This window comes from Balaenoptera physalus (genome assembly GCF_965194825.1).
Source record: "Balaenoptera physalus genome assembly, chromosome: 11".
In the NCBI taxonomy this organism is placed as follows: Eukaryota; Metazoa; Chordata; class Mammalia; order Artiodactyla; family Balaenopteridae; genus Balaenoptera; species Balaenoptera physalus.
The window spans coordinates 20,552,364-20,570,364 of record NC_138896.1 but is presented as its reverse complement, the minus strand read 5'-3'; the positions used below and the strand labels follow the sequence as shown (position 1 = coordinate 20,570,364).

The window sequence follows — 18,001 nt, the reverse complement described above, 5'->3', positions numbered from 1 at the left end:
ATGGCAGAATTTTCTGTCATTCCATTACCTTCCCTGAGAGCAAAATTCCAAAGAATATTTTAAAGTATGTTTAAGTTTAAAAAAGGCCAAATGGAGTCTTGGCTACCAAACCCCCTTTTTGTTACACATGACTTAGTTTTCCTGATTAGCTCCATTTTTATTATACAATTTGGAACAGTGTTAATTAATTTTAACTGCTGAGATTGAAATACCACCTGAATTGCAGCCACCCTATCAAAATGCTAATCATTTTTGAAAGTGTTTAAGGAGCCACTAATTTGAATTTGAACCACAGGATGGTGGTCTCGGGCTGTACTCTCTTCAGTTCAAGAAAATAATTTTTCTATCCTTAGTTACTTCCAAAATCTAACAAGGGCCTGACAGTACTATTAGGCTTTTTTTTTTTCTTAATCTCACTTATAACTAAGACCCTTCAGTTTCTAGAGTGTCACAATGCCTAAACTATACCCTCATCCCCGTGCAAGGCTATCAAAACAATAAAATTAATAACTCTCTGTTATTCTCTAATACCCCTGTGTGAGTAGTAACTTCCAGCATCCACCAATAAATAGCACACCAAATCCAAGCTCCTGCCACCAAGCAAATAGCTAAATTCTGCTTTGCTTCACTGGATGCCACGAGATACTTGAAAAAACAAACAAGCTTACACTGAGATGTCCTAGTCCTTGGCAAAGACTCATAAGTGTAGCAGCTTAGCTATAGATGCTTGAGAAAACTCCTCTCAACCAAGGAATTCAGAATAGCAAAAGACGGGCCTATAAATATTTTAGAATGACCAGACATACAATGTACTGTATTATGAAAAGTTCTGATTCAGAAAAATAATCTTGTTCTGACTTAATGAAGATCTGATTCTCTGTCTTTGCCTGGCACTGTGATTTTACCCCTGGCCACCAGCTGGGGAAGCTCTAATCACCCTCAAGCGGTGACAAGACCCTACCTGGCCAACACTTCTCCAGCAGCCCCTGCTAGGCTGCTCTCCCAGAAAGCACAGGGCCAGGTAAGCCCCTCCCTGCACCTGCTGAATGGCTCTCAGAACCTCAGCCTGTCAGGGCTAGAAGCCCACTGTCACTCGGCTTCATCATTCCACTTGCCCTTCCCCAGAGGCAAGCTGGGACAGGACTCCTGGCTGGCTACTTTGCAGTCTTGGGTGACTGTCAATGCTCCTATGTTAGCAGCCTTCTTGTTTAATCTTCAGGCTCTTCTTTTACCTTTCTCTCTATTCTGCTAGTTTGTCACTGGAATGTTTTGGTGGTTTCACATCGGAATCCTTGTTTCATCTTGGGAGGGAGCAGATTTATGAATCATCAGTGAAAGTGACAACTACAATTGGACAACACACTGAAAAAGTCATGGCACACCAGGAAGCAAGTATTAATATTATGTAAATGAGTTCAAGTGTAAGGGAGAGGAAAATAACTACAAAAAGGGCTGTGGCAACATTCCCTGTCTTACAGGGAAAGGAAAACAGAAGAGAAATGAGAATACATGTCACAGTGTTTTTCACTCCCATAAAGCAATGGAATGTAAATTAAGGTCCTTTGAAGAGGTCCATGTGCTGTGGGTCCCACCCCATTGGTAAGGGAGCATTTCTTCTAAATTCTATCCTGTGACTAGAGGGCACTATTCACCCCATCTGGCAATGAGATCATACCTAATTCACTGTATCAATAAGATCTGCCAAACATTTATATTACTGATTCAGCTGCATGAAAAATCTTGTTGTAGTTGAGGGGAAACGTTTTGCCTTCACACTCAAACTTTCAAGAGTGGCCCCAGCTGACTCCTAACCCCCCCGCCTCTACTGTAATCATGGAATATGGGACTGAAGTTCATCCCAATATCCCCTTTCCATCACAAACTATTTTTTTAAAAAGCCACCAGTCTTCTTAACAATATTATTTAATGATGAAATAATTCATTTTACGTTTCCAATCTTTCTTATCAGGCAATTTTAACAGGTGCAATAATGTTTTGAAGTGGAGAAAAAAATTCCTTCAGAATAAGTATTTCCAAAAAGAATTTAAACTTCAACAATCTTAAGTGAGGGGGGAATAAAATCTCTAGAATAGGCTACATTTAGTAAAGGAAGGCTCTGGAACATTTCTCTAAAACTCTTCATAAGCTCATGACTAAATGATTTGAAGGTGTCATGATAAAGGGAGATGTGGGGAAATATGTTTCGAAATTATTCCAGGTTTAGTAAGTACAGCTTCTTTGAAGATGGCAGTAAGGAAAAGAAAACCTACCGAGAGGTCATCTCCGCGAAGGATGTTCCCTGAGAGGTCCAGATGGATAAGAGTGGTGGCGGTCAACAGGTTGGCACTGAGTGACTGAGAAAGGCTATTCACCCCTGCAACATTGATGAGATCCAGGCTCAGTTTCCACTCCAGGAACCAAAATGAGGTTTGTGAGTTTCTTTAAATGGTCTAGCAGCCCCATCAACTTGCAGGACTGAGGTTAACCATAAGCCCTGTCCCCAAAAGGCAGCTCTAGGATGGTCTTTTGACATCTTCTCAGGAACAACAGGTTAGTCACAGACATGACCAACTCACCGAGTAGGAGAAAGAAACAGAATCAACTTCATTTTGTTCTACTTCTAATGATGTGGAGGGAAAGGATTTTATTTTGAAGTCTTAAAATGATGCAAGCAGTCTAACTGATCATTTTCATCCTTCTCTTAATCCTGCCAGGTGATTCTTGCCTTAATGTACAGTACTGAAAGGATGCAGATGCAAATTCAGATACTTTAGGCTACTGAAAGTACTTGGAAGTTAATACAGGAATGTACTGCTCTACTTAACATATTATACTCAAGGCAAAATTTAGATTGAAATGGACTTTACAAAGAGCTAATGACCTGTACACAATGGAAGAAGCAATCAAAAGGAAAAACTGATAATTAACACTCTACACATTATTTATATATATAACATAAATGGTTCAAGTTAAAGTCAACTGAAATAAACTGATAATACCACCTCAAAAAACAAAGAATGAACACATGAGGAGGGTAAGATTATTCTGTGGAGAGAGAGGTATGGTCTACTATCTGTGGGTAACAGGAATTGAAACAGGCCTGTTAGTCAGGAACTTGTGGTGGGTAGATTTTCATCAGGCCACTTCAAAATGGGAGCCCAGAAGAGGCTGGTCCCTCCTTGGGATTCAAAGAGGTCAATACACACAATTATCACTGATGATTATTCTTCAGATAACTGGGATATGGATACTGCAAAGCTCTTCATGTTTCTACTGAAAGTCCATGGTTCTAAATCGTATATTTTGGAAATATGGCTATTTCTAAGGTGGGTATACTTTCATAAATCATTCTGTTTTTCTTGTTTTTCAGTAAAATTCTTCTTGAAAATCCCAGCCTATCTTAACCACCCATAAGGGAAACAGGGAACGGGGTTTTTGTCTGTACATGGACAGAGCCTTCATCAGGATAAGGGGCGAGGGTCAGGCCAGAACTGGTCACGGCTGCAGGACCCAAGGAGGCACTCCAAGAAAAAAAAAAAAAGCTGAGGGTTACAAGTACCACCCCACACTGGAGGAGTTTGGTGCATGGCACTCATGGAGGGGTTACTACCTCATCCTTCAGCTTTGGAGAGTTACAGAGAACCAACTCCAGTGTGTGTCCAATAAAGGCTACTGAGCCATTTCTTGATGGTGAGTGTGCATTTGGGTTTGTAGAGAGAAGACTCAGAGGCAGAGAGGGGAAAATGTTTTACTTAAGTACGTGGAAGAATTTCTTGGCCATCAACTCAACATTTATTAAGTGCTCATAACATGTTTATCAAATGCTGGGGATTTGGGAGATATGTGTAAATAAGACCCATTCTTTGCCCTCAAAAAGTTCAAAGACCACCACGAAAGAAGCTAAATAAATTCCAGGATGAAAAGCCAGTGCTACACGAGGAATATTTATTCAATACAACAAATCTTTATTTAAGGCCTACTGTATACCAGGCGTGGGCTTCTGAGACCCAGGGGATACTCTTTTACCCTCTCAAAGCCAGTCCAGTGGGAGACCCAGACAGTTGAATAATCATAATCTAGTGAGGTCAATACTATCAAAGAGGTAAGAGACAAGAGCTTTGCAGTGAAGGAGGTGGAGATTTGATTAACTGTGTTAGATAAAAGGAACTTGCAATGGCCCATAGAAAAGGCTAATTTCTGGAGGCAACTTCTATGATTGTTTAAATGACCAACTTCCTTCAGTTTGTCCTGTTATTGGTAGTATCAATGTATTTTGAAATGGAATAATTGAGTCCAAAACCTGTGGAAAATATCAGACTCTCATCAAGAAAATCATTTGTAAAATTATGTCCTTAGTGCGCTATAACAAAACTCAATAAATAAATTCCGAAATTAGAAGGTGAAATTAGTCTTGACAGCAAAACGCTCCTTGACAAGCGTGGGCGCTTGGCAGTTGGCCAACATCTGAATAGAACTGGGAGAGAATCAGGTTATCAGCTCAGCTTCAAGCTACTGAAACAGAATGAAGGATTTCCTCCCCCACCTCTGGAGCCTACATCCACATGAGGCCTGTGTTAATAACACACTAATAGCAGGAAATGACAAAAATATAGGATGGAAAAAACCAGGGCTCTTCCAACCCAAACTATGCACAGATTTTCATGTTATCCTCGATTCTGGCTGTCAAGTGATTTTGACCATTCTTCATATTTATTATTGGAGTGTTTACAGCTGGAAAAAGGTGGTACCAGATGGCCCTGCATTGACATAATCTGGCAACCAGCAGGACATTTACTAGAAATCCAGAAAACTATCACTTAGCTAACATCTGAGGAAGAGAAAGGGTATTTGGAGACAGTGTGGGTGTCATGGGCAGATTAAAAAAAAAAATCTGTCTTGAATTATGAGCCATGAATATAAATGTTTTCATAGAACGAAAATATAAATGTGAGTCAAATTCAGCAAAGGCTTAAAACTGCAATTTAATCTGAGTTATTCTGAACCTGCAAAACCTTTCAGATCCTTTGTGACAGTCTGCAAGAGTACTGAAAACCTTTAAGAAATCACTTTTTTTAAAAAACAACATTTCAAGATATACATCTTAGGAAGGGCAACTTAAAATTCTTTGGGTCACATGTTATAAAACAATATTAATTCTCAAACACATTTTATTGCAGAGAAGAGATAAAGGTGTTGATCTTTATTTGTGAAGGGTATAGGGCATGTGGGGCTGTCCTGATTCACAAGGAAGCTGAGGAACCCAGCTCTGCCTAGGGAATCTGCCCACTCTCATCACACTGGGAGGGACAGGGCATCAGTGAGTGGGTAGCACTCAGGTGCCTCAGAACCCAAACCTGCCCTCAGAAGGATCAATGATCATACATCCCTCTATCTTTCTTATAGTAATGAACAAATAAGTTAAATAAATATAATCAAGTTTAAAAACAAAAAACAAAAAAACCTCTACCTAAAAAAAGAGACTTATGAAGCACATAATAAATGATTAACATTTTAATGTGTGGAGAATTCAAATGAATAAAGAAAAAAATTGACACTGTAAATAGAATAGTAACAGAGGAGGGGGACTAGCAATTTCCTCCAAAAGAAATACAAGTGACTAAGAAACAAGGCGGGAAAAGCTACTTAAGCAATAACTGAAGAAACTAAAATTAAAATATCAGAACACTTTTGCTCATATGCTTGATAAACAATTAAAAAAGAGAACAATATCCACTGATAGTGAGAGTGTAAAGAGGTTTATATGAAATACTTGGAGGACAACGCAACAATAAATATCAGAAAAAGCTTTTAAAAATGTTTGCAAACTTTGATCAAGCTATTCTACTTACAGGAATTTATCCTAAAGAAGAAATTAACACATGACCATTAACTGGATATAGAAGTCATTTTAGTGTTCTTTGCACTACTGAAGAATTTTAAATGATCTAAATGTACAACAGATCATTTAAATAAATTAGGGAACATTTTGCATACATTGAACTATGGCATAGCCTTTGAAAGTGGACCAAGTATTTACTGACATAAATGATCACAATTTACTACAGGGGGCAGGGGAGGAAGCTTATGAGATAGTAAGCACGGTATAATCGCATATATGCATGTGAGTGTTTTTTGTAGGTATGTATATAAATAAACTATGTACAGGCAGAAAACAGTGTGGAAGGATGGGTACCAAGTTGTCAACAGTGACAGTCTTGTAATGACTTGGTACTGGCATTACAAGTAATTTTTGCTTTCTCGTTTATACTTTTCAGTATCTTCTAAATCTTTACCATAAATATGTAATGCATTGATAATCATCAGAAAAAAAGGTTTTTATGAAACTAATTTGCTGAGGTAGAACAGTGATAACAAAAAGGGACTACATACACTTAGCTTTAAGATCTGTAGATGGCTTCAGGCATCAAGACAGAAAACACTGGCTCCCAGGGAAATGTTTCCCTTTGGAAAGTTCCTTTTATGCCTTCATCTTAAACATGTGTGTACAAATGTGTGCACATAAAATCATGGGACGTATGGAACCAACCCCAGTTTCAAATCACTCAGTGTAACTGTATGGTCAGAATAAAGTATGACCAGATGGATAGAAAACCATTCCAGGACCACTTTGCTTCACCCACTCATCCACGACACATTTAGTGAGAACTTGCAGTGTGTTGGGTGCCAGGGACATGGCAATGAATGAGGCAAAGCCCTTACCATCCAGAACCTCCCAGGCTAGGATACAACCAAAATACAATGGGAGACGCACTAAAATTGAGGAATTTACAAATTCCTGTGCTGTGGAACACAGAGAAGGGAACATCTAGTCCCACAGGGTGTGGTGAGAGGAGGTTGTCTGAGAGGCTTCAAAGAGAAAATGAGATAGAAACTGAATCTTCCAGGAGGAGCAGTCATTCACCAGATTTGTAGGTGTGACACTGCGGTTGCCCCAGGTGAAATGAAAGCATATAAAAACATACAACAGAGAGAAGGAAGGAAGAGAGGGAGAGAGGGGAGGAGGGAGGGAGGGAGGGAGGAAGGAGAGGAGGAGGAGAGGGAGGAGAGGGAGAGGGAGGAGAGGGGAGAAGGAAGAGGAAGAAGATGATGGCGGCAGGGATAGCACGGCCCTTTGTGCCAAAAACTGCACTGTATGCGTATTAACGCATTTAATCCCACCGCCTCTGATGAAGCAGATGCTCCTATTTCCATATTACAGATGAGGTAGGTAAAACCAAGAGATTGTAAAAGTATATTTATAGTTAGCAAAAAAGTTAGGATTCAAACCTAGGCAATCTGCAAGAGAACCGGCAATCGCTACACATACTGCCCTCAAAAGATAGTGATATAGTTAAGGAATGGGAAATTATCCAATTCAAGAAACTTCCACTAAACACCCACAATGGTCCAGGCACTATGCCAGGTGCTGGAGATACGGAGACGAGAGATACAGAGGCTGCAAGGAGAGCCCCCTTCAAGTAGGGAAGACACCACATGTATACCATAATGTTAGATATGATCTAGAAGTGACACAAAGGAAAGAGAAATTGATTCTGTTGAGGCCTCAGGAATAAGGAAGACGTCTCAGAAGAGATGATCACAGATGAGGGTTTTATAAAATAAACTGAAGCTCTCCAAGAATATTTGGAGCTGTGTGAGATAAGAGAAAATATATATGGGTCTCTGCCTCCCATGCCCGTTCCTAACACAGAGCTCCTCAAACCCTTGTAATATCCTAGGTGATAAGAGCACTAGAAACATCCCTTGTTCTGATATTTGTCTTTGACCCTGACACTGACCCAGGTCTCCTTAAACTCCTGTAAATTCTTAAGTGGTAAGAGCATTAGGAGCATCTTTTGTTCTAATGAGGTAACCCTGGTGGGCTCCTGGATGGGGGCTGGTCACCAGGAAGACCAAGCCATGCTGAGAAGCCCCACCCCCACCCAGCAACACTTCTGCAGAAAAGGGAGAGGGCCTGGAAATGCAGTTAATAACTGACCACGCCTACGTGATGCAGCCTCCATGAACATCCCAATGGTACGGGTTCTGGAGAGCTTCCAGGTTGATGGACACGTCCACACCAGGAGAGTGATGCACCCCGACTCCACAGGAACAGAAGCTCCTGGGCTCAGGAACCCCCCCAGACCTCGCCCTAAATATCTCTTCATCTGGCTGTTCATCTGTATCCTTGATGATACCCTTTAATAAACTAGTAAACGTAAGTAAGTGTTTCCCTGAGTTCTGTGGACCACTCTAGCAAATTAATCAAACTCAAGGAGGGGGGGGGGGTCTTTGGAACCTCTGATAACCTGGGCGTGTGAATTGGTATCTAAAGGTGGTCGGGGGGCATGGCAGTCTTGTAGGACTGAGCCCTTAACCTGTAGGATCTCGTGCCATCTCCAGGTAGATACTGAGCTGAATTGTAGGACACCCAGGTGGTGTCACAGAGAATTGCCTGTTGTGAGGGAAAAACTTCCACACATCTGGTGACCAGAGGTGTCAGAAGTGAGACGTTTTGTGTGAGTAGTAAAAGGAGGTGCACAGGAAAGAGAAACACAGAAGGAAGGCAAGAATGGAGGTTTTCCCTATACAAGATGAAAGAAGAGCTTTTCAAGCAGTATACGAAGCGTGTACAAAGGCACGGTGTATGCAGGGAAATTTTAATTATTATTGTGACGGTGTTGATGTAGCAAAATAAGAAAACTGAAAAACTGAGAGGATGGTGAGTGGAGTTAGGAAAGAACCTGGGGAAGGAAAGGCAATTTCCAGGACAGGAAATAGAGCAGGTAGAGCTACAGCGGTGACTGGGACTGGGCAGTTAGGCCCAACTGTTTTCTGTGCAGCAGACAGTCCATCTGGAGGGGAAGGGGGAACGGGGAAGTGGGGGTGGCTGATGTCTTTCCAAGGATGAACCAAGAAAAACACAACCAGTGGTGACCATTTTGTCATGTACAATCACTATCTTACGCACTTGGACCTAACAGAGTGTTATAGGTCAATTATACTTCAATAAAAACAACAAAACATTGCTAAATCAAAACCAAAAACAACAACAGCAAAACACAACCAGCTACCTCTAGGAATGTGAGGCAGGAGGCAGCCAGGTGAGCGTTCCTTAACTCAAAGTTTAAAAAGTTGGAGACCACAGGTATACTTGAAAATTATTCTCTACTCTGAAAGCATTTCACTTTAGAACACCAGAAGTCCAATCAGATAACTTCTTTATCTTAAAACTGCCAGAGTACTATAATACACATACAGCTGACCCCTGAACAACGCGGGGATTAATCTGCGTGTAACTAATCGTCAGCTCTCTGTATACACGGTTCCTCCACTTCCGCAGATTTAACCAACTGTGGACCGTGTACTACTGTAGTATTTACTGTTGAAAAATATATGCATGTAAGTGGACCCGGGAAGTTCAAAGCACATTGTTCAAGGGTCAACTACATTTTTAAATGCAGATACACAACGAGTAATAATTCTAACTATGTAAGGTACCATGGAGCAGCAGAAATATTATAGACACACAGTTAAGTAAATAAGATATACTGTACCTTTAGGTGACAATGAGGTTTTAGATAAATTTAAATGCTTTAATCCCTTTGGGAGTTTGGCAAACTGAATACTTAAAGACGACACACCTGAGAAAGAAAGGGAAAATGGGGATTGTTAGAATTTTTAAGTTGTCAGGATTGCATTTGTTTTACAGTGCCTGAAAATTAACTTTGATTCCAATTTAAGTGAGCGTTTTTTCTTTCTAATGTTAGACACTGTTTTCTAATCATCTACCATCATGGCTCCTTTACTTTCAGTCCTACCTATAGGGTAAGAGAAAAGCACAATTATCAAAACTTTACCATTAGAGATGTTTTTCTTTGGACCAATTATTATCCTCTCCTCATAGTGCTATTTCAAATGCAAATAGTCTTGGGAAGAGTTATATAATTTCGACCCTTTTCTTTTTAACCTGTGTCTTAATGAGCTGATCACTCTTCTGGGTGAGCGGATGCATGCTATTTAATTATTGTCAAGAAAAACAATGTGATATTAACTATTCAGATAACAGCTTCACTTTAAGCAGATGGATTCCAATATTTAATTGGCTTATGGCTAACAACCTCAGACAAAGCAACAGAGTATGTTTTAAACTACCTTTAACCTACGTTTGGTAACATAAAATTAATCCCAAGGAATTTACAGTAATAAAAATCAGGTGGTCTCTAAATTTAACGGCCAGAGTAGGCTACTGTGAAAAGCAGCTCACTCACCCAAGGACTGTAATGAATGTAGACTTTTCTGGGAGGAAATAAGTAATAGATGAATGTATGCTCTTCCTACAGGTCCTTCAACCAACCTCCTGTTGTATCTAAGTTATCACCTTCCCAGGGGGCATGTTTCGGGAAGAATCCTAAAACAGTATTAACTGTATGGTCCCACAGACTGATTCTCAAACTCCAGGCACCAATAAGGAACAACCGTGCTGGCTGCTGCCCTATCACATAACCTCAAATTATATATAAATTTTATCAATTAATACGTACTACTCTAGAAATAACCTAAACGTCATTCAGCTTGACGAAGCTTCTAGATGGGCATTTCCCCAAGGATGGTAGGGTACTGGGAGACCCTACCTATCTCCCACAGCATTTCCCAAATAAGTTTGACAATCACTGGATTAAATAATGTTAAACAGGTTTTTTAATTAAAAATATTTCTAGAGATTTGAAAATGTTAATCCATAATGTTAATTGCAGAGAGGCAATAGGCCTGATATTTAGTCAATACATTCTTGTAAAATGTATTGGGGTGGGAGGGGAGAGAGGAAAAAGATGGAGAAATTTTGAAATTTTGATTAATACAAAAGTCAAAAAAAAGAGAGAGGAAAAGGGAACAAAAAAAAGTGATAAAGAGAAAACAGATATATAGTAGATTGTCACACAAATAAATCAATAATTACATTAAATATAAATGTACTAAGTATTCAGACTAAAACTTAAAGATGGATTAGCTAAACAATAACATCAGATGGTTTCGAGAGACACACTTAGAAATGCATGTATTCCAAAGTGAACCTAAAAGCATGGAAAAAGATATATGCTGCAAATCTAACCAAAAGAAAGCTGGTTTATCTGTAATAATATAAAACACGTTAGATTTTAAGAAGTACTACTAGGGATAAATGAGATATTTCTTTAATGAAGAAGATGTAATAGTTTTAAATCTGCACAATCTGAATATTATAGTCTCAAAATATATAAAGTAAATCTAATGGCAAAAAAAGAAAATACACGTATTTTTATACATATATATGTGTGTATACACACACACACACACACACACACACACATACACACTCAATAGTGGGAGATTTTTAAACACATCTCTGTCAGTAGCTGATAAATGGACAAAAAAAGCTATAAAATATACAAGATATCAAGAGCATAATGAAAAAACTCTATTTGATATATTTAAAACACTGCACCTAATAACTACAGAATATATTTCTTCAAAGTACACAAGGAAAATTTACCAAAAGTGACCATCTACTGAGTCATAAAGCAAGTCTCAACAAACAGGATATTCCTTAACTTCTGTGAAATCATACAGAGTATATTTTCAAACTATTAGTACGTTTTCTAACTGCTACCATTACTATGGAATTAAGATAGGAATTATAAAAAAAATTACAATTAGAAAATTATAGAAAAATTATAGAAAATCCCCCAATAATTAGAACTTAAGCAATATATTCCTACATAACAAATGAGTCCAAGAAAAAAAATCACAATGGAAATCTTTTAAAAATTTTTATTTAAATTTTAAAAATTATGACATCAAATTTTGGGGATATAACTCAAGCCCTCCTTAGAGTGAAGTCTACACTACTAAATACATATGTGAATAAAGAAGAAAAGCTGGAAACTAATTATCAAAGTATCCATCTCAAGATGTGTTAAAAAAAAAAAGCAAATTAATCCCCACTCCATCCCTATAAACAGAAGGAAAGAAATAACAGAGAGAAGACATCATTAAACAGAAAGCAGTCATAAAATAAGTAAATTTACCAAAGCTTGTTCTTCAAAAAAAAAACCAATAAAATTAATAAATCCCAGCAAGACTTTAAAAAAGAGAAAGAAAATGATCAAATTATATAAATCAGAAATGAAAACAGAATGCCAGTAGAGATCCTGCAGACACTACAAATAGACCTGAAGGGTATAAAAAAATCTACAGATCAAAAAATGTATCATTTTAGAAGAAATTCCACATGAAAAATACAACTTAGCAAAATTTACATAAGAAGAAATAATCTCCTCTATTTAAGAAAATAATAAATCTATTATTAAAAACCTCTCAACAAAGAAAAGCAAAAGAAGACAAATATAAAAGAGTATGTATTATATAATTCTATAGTGGTGAGGTTCCAGAATAAATAAAGCTAATCTATCATAACAGAAGTCAGAATAGTAGTTATCTTTTCTGGGTGGTGGAGGGGAAGGGTGGGGCAAAACAAAAGAGAAGCTTGTGCAGTGCTGGTAAATTCCTATTTCTTGATCTTTGTAGAGGTTGCATGAGAGCATCCTCTTTGTAAAAATTCATTAAGAAGTAAACTTGGGATTCACAAACTTTTATCAATGTACATTATACTTCAATGAAAAAAGTTACTTCAGAAATTAGGTACGGAAGATAACAGAGGAGAAAATCTAGATGTCTGTGGGTGGCAATGACTTTTTAGATACAACAGCAAAGGCACAGTCCATGAAAGAAATCATTGATAAGCTGGACTTCATTAAAATTAAAAAGTTCTGTTGGTTACCAAGGAGGGGGAAGGATAAATTGGGAGATTGGGATTGACATATACACACGACTATATATAAAATAGATAATTAATAAGAACCTACTGTACGGCACAGGAAACTCTACTCAACACTCTATAATGTCCTATATGGGAAAAGAATCTAAAAAAGAGTGTCTATATGTATATGTAGAACTGATTCACTTTGCTGTACAGCAGAAACTAACACAACATTGTAAATCAACTATACTCCAATAAAAATTAATTTAAAAAAATCAAAAAGTTCTGCTCTGCAAAAGACAATGTCAAGAGAATGAGAAGACAAGCCACAGACTGAGAGGAAATCTTTGCAAAAGGCACAACTGATAAAGGACTGTTATTCAAAATATACAAGAGCTCTTAAAACTCCACAGTAAGAAAATAAACAACCTAATCAAACAATGAGCCGAAGACCTTAATAGATATCTCACCAAAGAAGATATACAGGTGGCAAATAAGCATATGAAAAGATGCTCTACATCATATGTCATCAGGGAAATGCAAATTAAAACAACACTGAGATACTACTACACACCTATTAGGATGGCCAAAATCTGGAACACTGACAACATCAAATGTTCCAGATGTGGAGCAAGAGGAACGCTCACTCATTGCTGGTGGGAATGCAACATGGTACAGCTGCTTTGGAAGACAGTTTGGTGATTCCTTATAAAACTCAACTTATTATTACCATGTAATTCGGCAATCACACGCCTTGGTATTTACCCATAGTAGTTGAAAACGACACGAAATTCTGGAAAAGGCAAAACATTGGAGACAGTAGAAAGACCAGTGATTGCCAGGGGTTGGGCATGGGGGTGCATGGGGAGGAAGGATAAACAGGTAGAACACAGAATTTTTCAGGCAGTGAAAATACTCTGCATGATACTATAATGAGGGATGCATGTCATTATACATTTGTCCAAACCCATTCAACACCAAGAGTGAACCCTAATGAAAACTATGGACTTTGGGTGATTACGATGCATTAATGGAGGGTCATCAATCGTAACAAATGTCTTAACTCTGCTGATGGATGTTGATAACCAGGGAGGCTATGCCTATGTGGGCCCAGGGAATATATGAAATCTCTCTACATTTCTCTCAGTTGTGCTGTGAACCTAAAACTACTCTAAAAAAGTTAAGTCTTTTAAAAAAATTAGGTATGGAAGAGGAAAGGACACCAGATTCTTACTTTAAATATTGACAAGAGTTATCATGGACTACTCATGACCAATTCTTTCACGTATTTTTTCACTCAGCAAAGTATATGCTACAACAATGTTTTAAAATGTATATATATACCCCCAAATCATGCTGAAAATATCTGTTAGATCAAAATTAAACTTCAAATTTGTTTCACTCAGGTTGACTTGAGTTGTTTTGCTTTGTTCTTTGAGAAAATGATAATTTCTAAACTTTCAATATTTTCTTTTCTGTCAGACACACCTGGAACACCACATAAAACTGTAAATGCCTACAACAAAATGCAAGGCCAGAATGGAACAATTATTTTACACTACTGGTGACACCCACCCATCTGTTCATTCCTTAATCGTAAACTTTCTTTTAAAAAGGAAGGTAGACAAAAAAGAATAAATAATCCAACAATACTTTTCTCTAGAAATAGAACTATCACACCCTAAGTAATGAAAGTAATAAAAAGTGAAGCTCCTAAGTTAGAATAAAAGTGAATAAAGTCGTGTTTGAGCATTTATTTTAAACGAAAAAAGCAGGATTAAAGGTAAAAAGGACTAAAGTCTCAGATACAAGATTGTTTGGTTAAAGTATTTTGTATTTAATCCCAGACTAAGTTACTAGCTTCTTTTTTTCTTGATGAAATGTTTTGTTTTAGTTTCCTAGGCATCCACAACTCATAAGTATATTATATTTCGTCTTTAAAGAAACACCCTTGCTAAGTGCTAATGGAATGAAAGGCATAACTGGGGTCAGTACTGTTCAGTTTTTTGAAAATGAAAAAACTAAATTCATTTTTGATAAAAAGGTAACATTATTACACAAAGGGTCCTCCACTTTGGCAGACTTCAGAAATGGGGTCTTGGCAACATGAATAAACTGAGGGTGGCTGGCAGCCAAAATCTCAGGAAAAACAAAAAAATTAACCTGCCTTGGACTTCCTCAAGTTAGTTACTCAATAGTGCCATGGAAGAAACTGATCATCAAGAAAACATTCCCCCACAAAGAAAGGACAGAACAGACTTTTCAACCTCTGGCCAAAACTATTCAATTCTGCCCCCCAAATAAAGCAAAACTTAGCCTTCAGAGCTGTGAATTAAAACGAAATTTATCACCAAAAGCTTTCATCTGGAGACTCTACTGGATGAATAACCCTTCTTGTAATTTATTTTTGTTTTACTATGTGTCAAATTTAGAAGAAAAAAATGGTCGAATTTTTATTTCTCCTTTCAAAACAAAACTATTATCGAAATATTTATGACTAATAAAAAAGTAATTATAAAATGTTTAGAATTATAATTTGCCATCTGATGTAATTAACTTCCTAAGACAGGAAATTAAATTTGACATTGCAGTCTTAACCCATTAATCATGCATGTACTTAAAAGCCTATGACAATAACATATAAAACTCTAAAATTTTGATATTCTGGAATCAGTGTGATTCACATGGTTGAAAAAAACGGTTTAAGGTGGGTCCTTGTTGACTGAAAGCATAATATTAATAATTTAACAAAATCCTGCTATGGAGTTCTAGCAACATGATACAGGGAAACACAAGACCTCTTTCTTGTCTGTTAGAAAGCATACAGATTTGACACTGTAGATGTCAGAACACAGGTGAGAGTTAAAATCTTTAGATTTCTACTAATTCCAATGGCTTCCCTGGAGAGTTCAGAAACACTAAAAAAAAAAAAAAACTAAGTAAATAAATAAAACGCGATGGAGTATTTCCATTTCAAAAATAAGGCTGAGTGAAAGAGATTCAAGAACTAGGAATATAGGAATAAAAGACTAGTGGGAAAAAACAGTCAACACACTTAATTTTTGAATGCCCTAAAATCCAAATCTATGCAGTTTTTAAAATGCTGTTTTACCCTGTATAACCATAAAAATATCAATTAAATATGGCTGAAATCATGACGCTAAACAAAAGTACTTTCTGCTGAGTAGCTGTCATGCAGAAACCTGGCCTCTTTAAATATCAAAGTGATTAAGAAAATGCATTGACGTGCTATGGAAAAAGCCAATGTTTTCCAAATCGCATACTCAAAATTATTTCCTTCCACTTCCAAGGGAAATCTAGACAGCCAAATCAGAAAATCCCAACCACAGTATAAGAGGCTGATTGATTGATCACTAAGGCAATTCTCAACAAGAGTCTGTCGGTACTAGGTATGACTCTGCAAGCTTTTCCAAATTATGTAAACATGGTTTCCTCATCTGTAAAGGGGAATAATAACATTTGTGCTATTTAACTTCACAAGACTATTTTATGAATTAAATATGGTAGTAAAAGTTAACACTTATTGAGTGCATAGTATGTGACAGGTGATTCTTATGGCTTTTATGTATATATCTCATTTAATCCTTAGAACACCGTTATGTGGGAGGTGCTATTATTATTTTAGAGATGGGGAATCTGAGGCATAGAGAAGTTAGGTAACTAGTCCAAGGAAACTCAGATGTAAAGTAGAGAAGCCCAGATTTGAACCTATGTATTTTGACTCCAGAATCCACTGGTATACACTGAGATATTAAAGATCTACAGCACCCCAAAATGTAAGGGACAATTCTAGAATCTATTTATCTTGTCTCATCCAGAAAATCAAATCAGAGCCACCACCAGATGGCTGGAGAGAAAAAAAAAATATTTGGGTGCTTCAGGTCAACATTTCCAAAAGAAAAACACTCCAAGACAGGATTCTAAATCATCTTTAAACAAAATAATCCAATTTAGAACAAAGTGAGTGGAGGAAATAAGGACAGACATTCCTGATGAGGCTAAGATCATAAAATCTAGGATAACTGGGAAGGGTAACTAGGGAGAACAGAACACAGAGCTTGTGACATTTAGGGAAGGAAAGAGTGTGAAATGAGCAGAGAGAGAAGAGCTGCATTCCCCAAAAACACTCAACTTTGATCCAAAAAGTCATCAGATCCAAAGGATTAGTCACGAGGTGATGACTGAAACACCCCGGTTCAGATACTAGGTCAGCCCAGAGGACTCACCACAGAACTAGTTAATGAAGTTCAGCTAGAACAGGGAGTTTCAAGCCTTTTCGACCATGACCCACATAAAGAAAGAGATTTGCCATCATGATGCAGGAACCTCATACCAAAATAAACACATACACATGTAATAGAAAACTAAAACCCAAGTTTTCCTGAAAAATGCACTCTGATATTTTCTATTCTATTTCTTCTTTTATTTTTTTAAATGCTTACCAGGTCTTGACCTACAATCTGAAGACACACTGGGCTAGAAGGCCGAGAGCAAGCTGGGGAGCAGGGCCGGCCCCACAACCAGGGTAAGAGGAGCTCATGCATGTGTGTGGTCCGTTCACTGCCCTGTGGGGCTCTCGCAGAGCGGAAGCAGGACATCCAGCATTGGAAACATTGCCCATACACACTACACCCCTCCTACTAAATCATACTTCAGCCTCCTCCACCCCAAGCCCCTTAACAACAGAAGGCTGCCTGTCCTCTGCACACAAGCCTGACTGGGAAGCTGAGCTGTAAATAGCAGGGCTTTGCTGCATCAACTTTCATATCATAAAGCAAGGAGCCAAACTTCCTCTCTAGAGTTTCCAAATAAGTCCCTGAAAGGATGGTTCAGGTACAAAATCAAATTCCACTTGGTGCTTAAATTCCTCAGAATTCTAGGCTGCCAAACTGCCTTGTGTTTCTTTGCAATTCCTTGTAAATAATCTTCCTGGGCTCGGGCTCTCTTTATAGACTAAACAATTCAATTGCAAACTCCTCCCCCATGCTTTTTTATTGTTTTCCATTGAAAAGCTCAGAAAAAAAGCCATGAAAAATTTTCCCTATTTTGAAGTTTCTGTAAATATTTTACACTCAGTTGGATTTCTTGTGGACTTTCCATCCAGGAGCAGAAAAGCTACTAATCACTTTCAGATATTTAGCCTGGATGAAAAAAAAAGCCTGTAAAGAATTTGTGTTCAGG

At 37.8% G+C, this 18,001-nt stretch overlaps 1 protein-coding gene across 6 annotated transcripts in view; it reads right to left on the bottom strand.

The window, feature by feature from the left end:
* CARMIL1 (capping protein regulator and myosin 1 linker 1) overlaps positions 1–18,001 on the bottom strand; it is a 323,524-nt gene that overhangs the window by 124,702 nt on the left and 180,821 nt on the right. For all 6 annotated transcript variants that reach the window (XM_082413018.1, XM_082413015.1, XM_082413016.1 and 3 more), the window contains 2 exons: positions 9,558–9,644; positions 2,271–2,374 (listed from right to left, as the gene is read on the bottom strand). In XM_082413018.1, the coding sequence (XP_082269144.1) occupies positions 2,271–2,374; positions 9,558–9,644 (191 nt within the window). The remainder of the gene's footprint in view (positions 1–2,270; positions 2,375–9,557; positions 9,645–18,001) is intronic.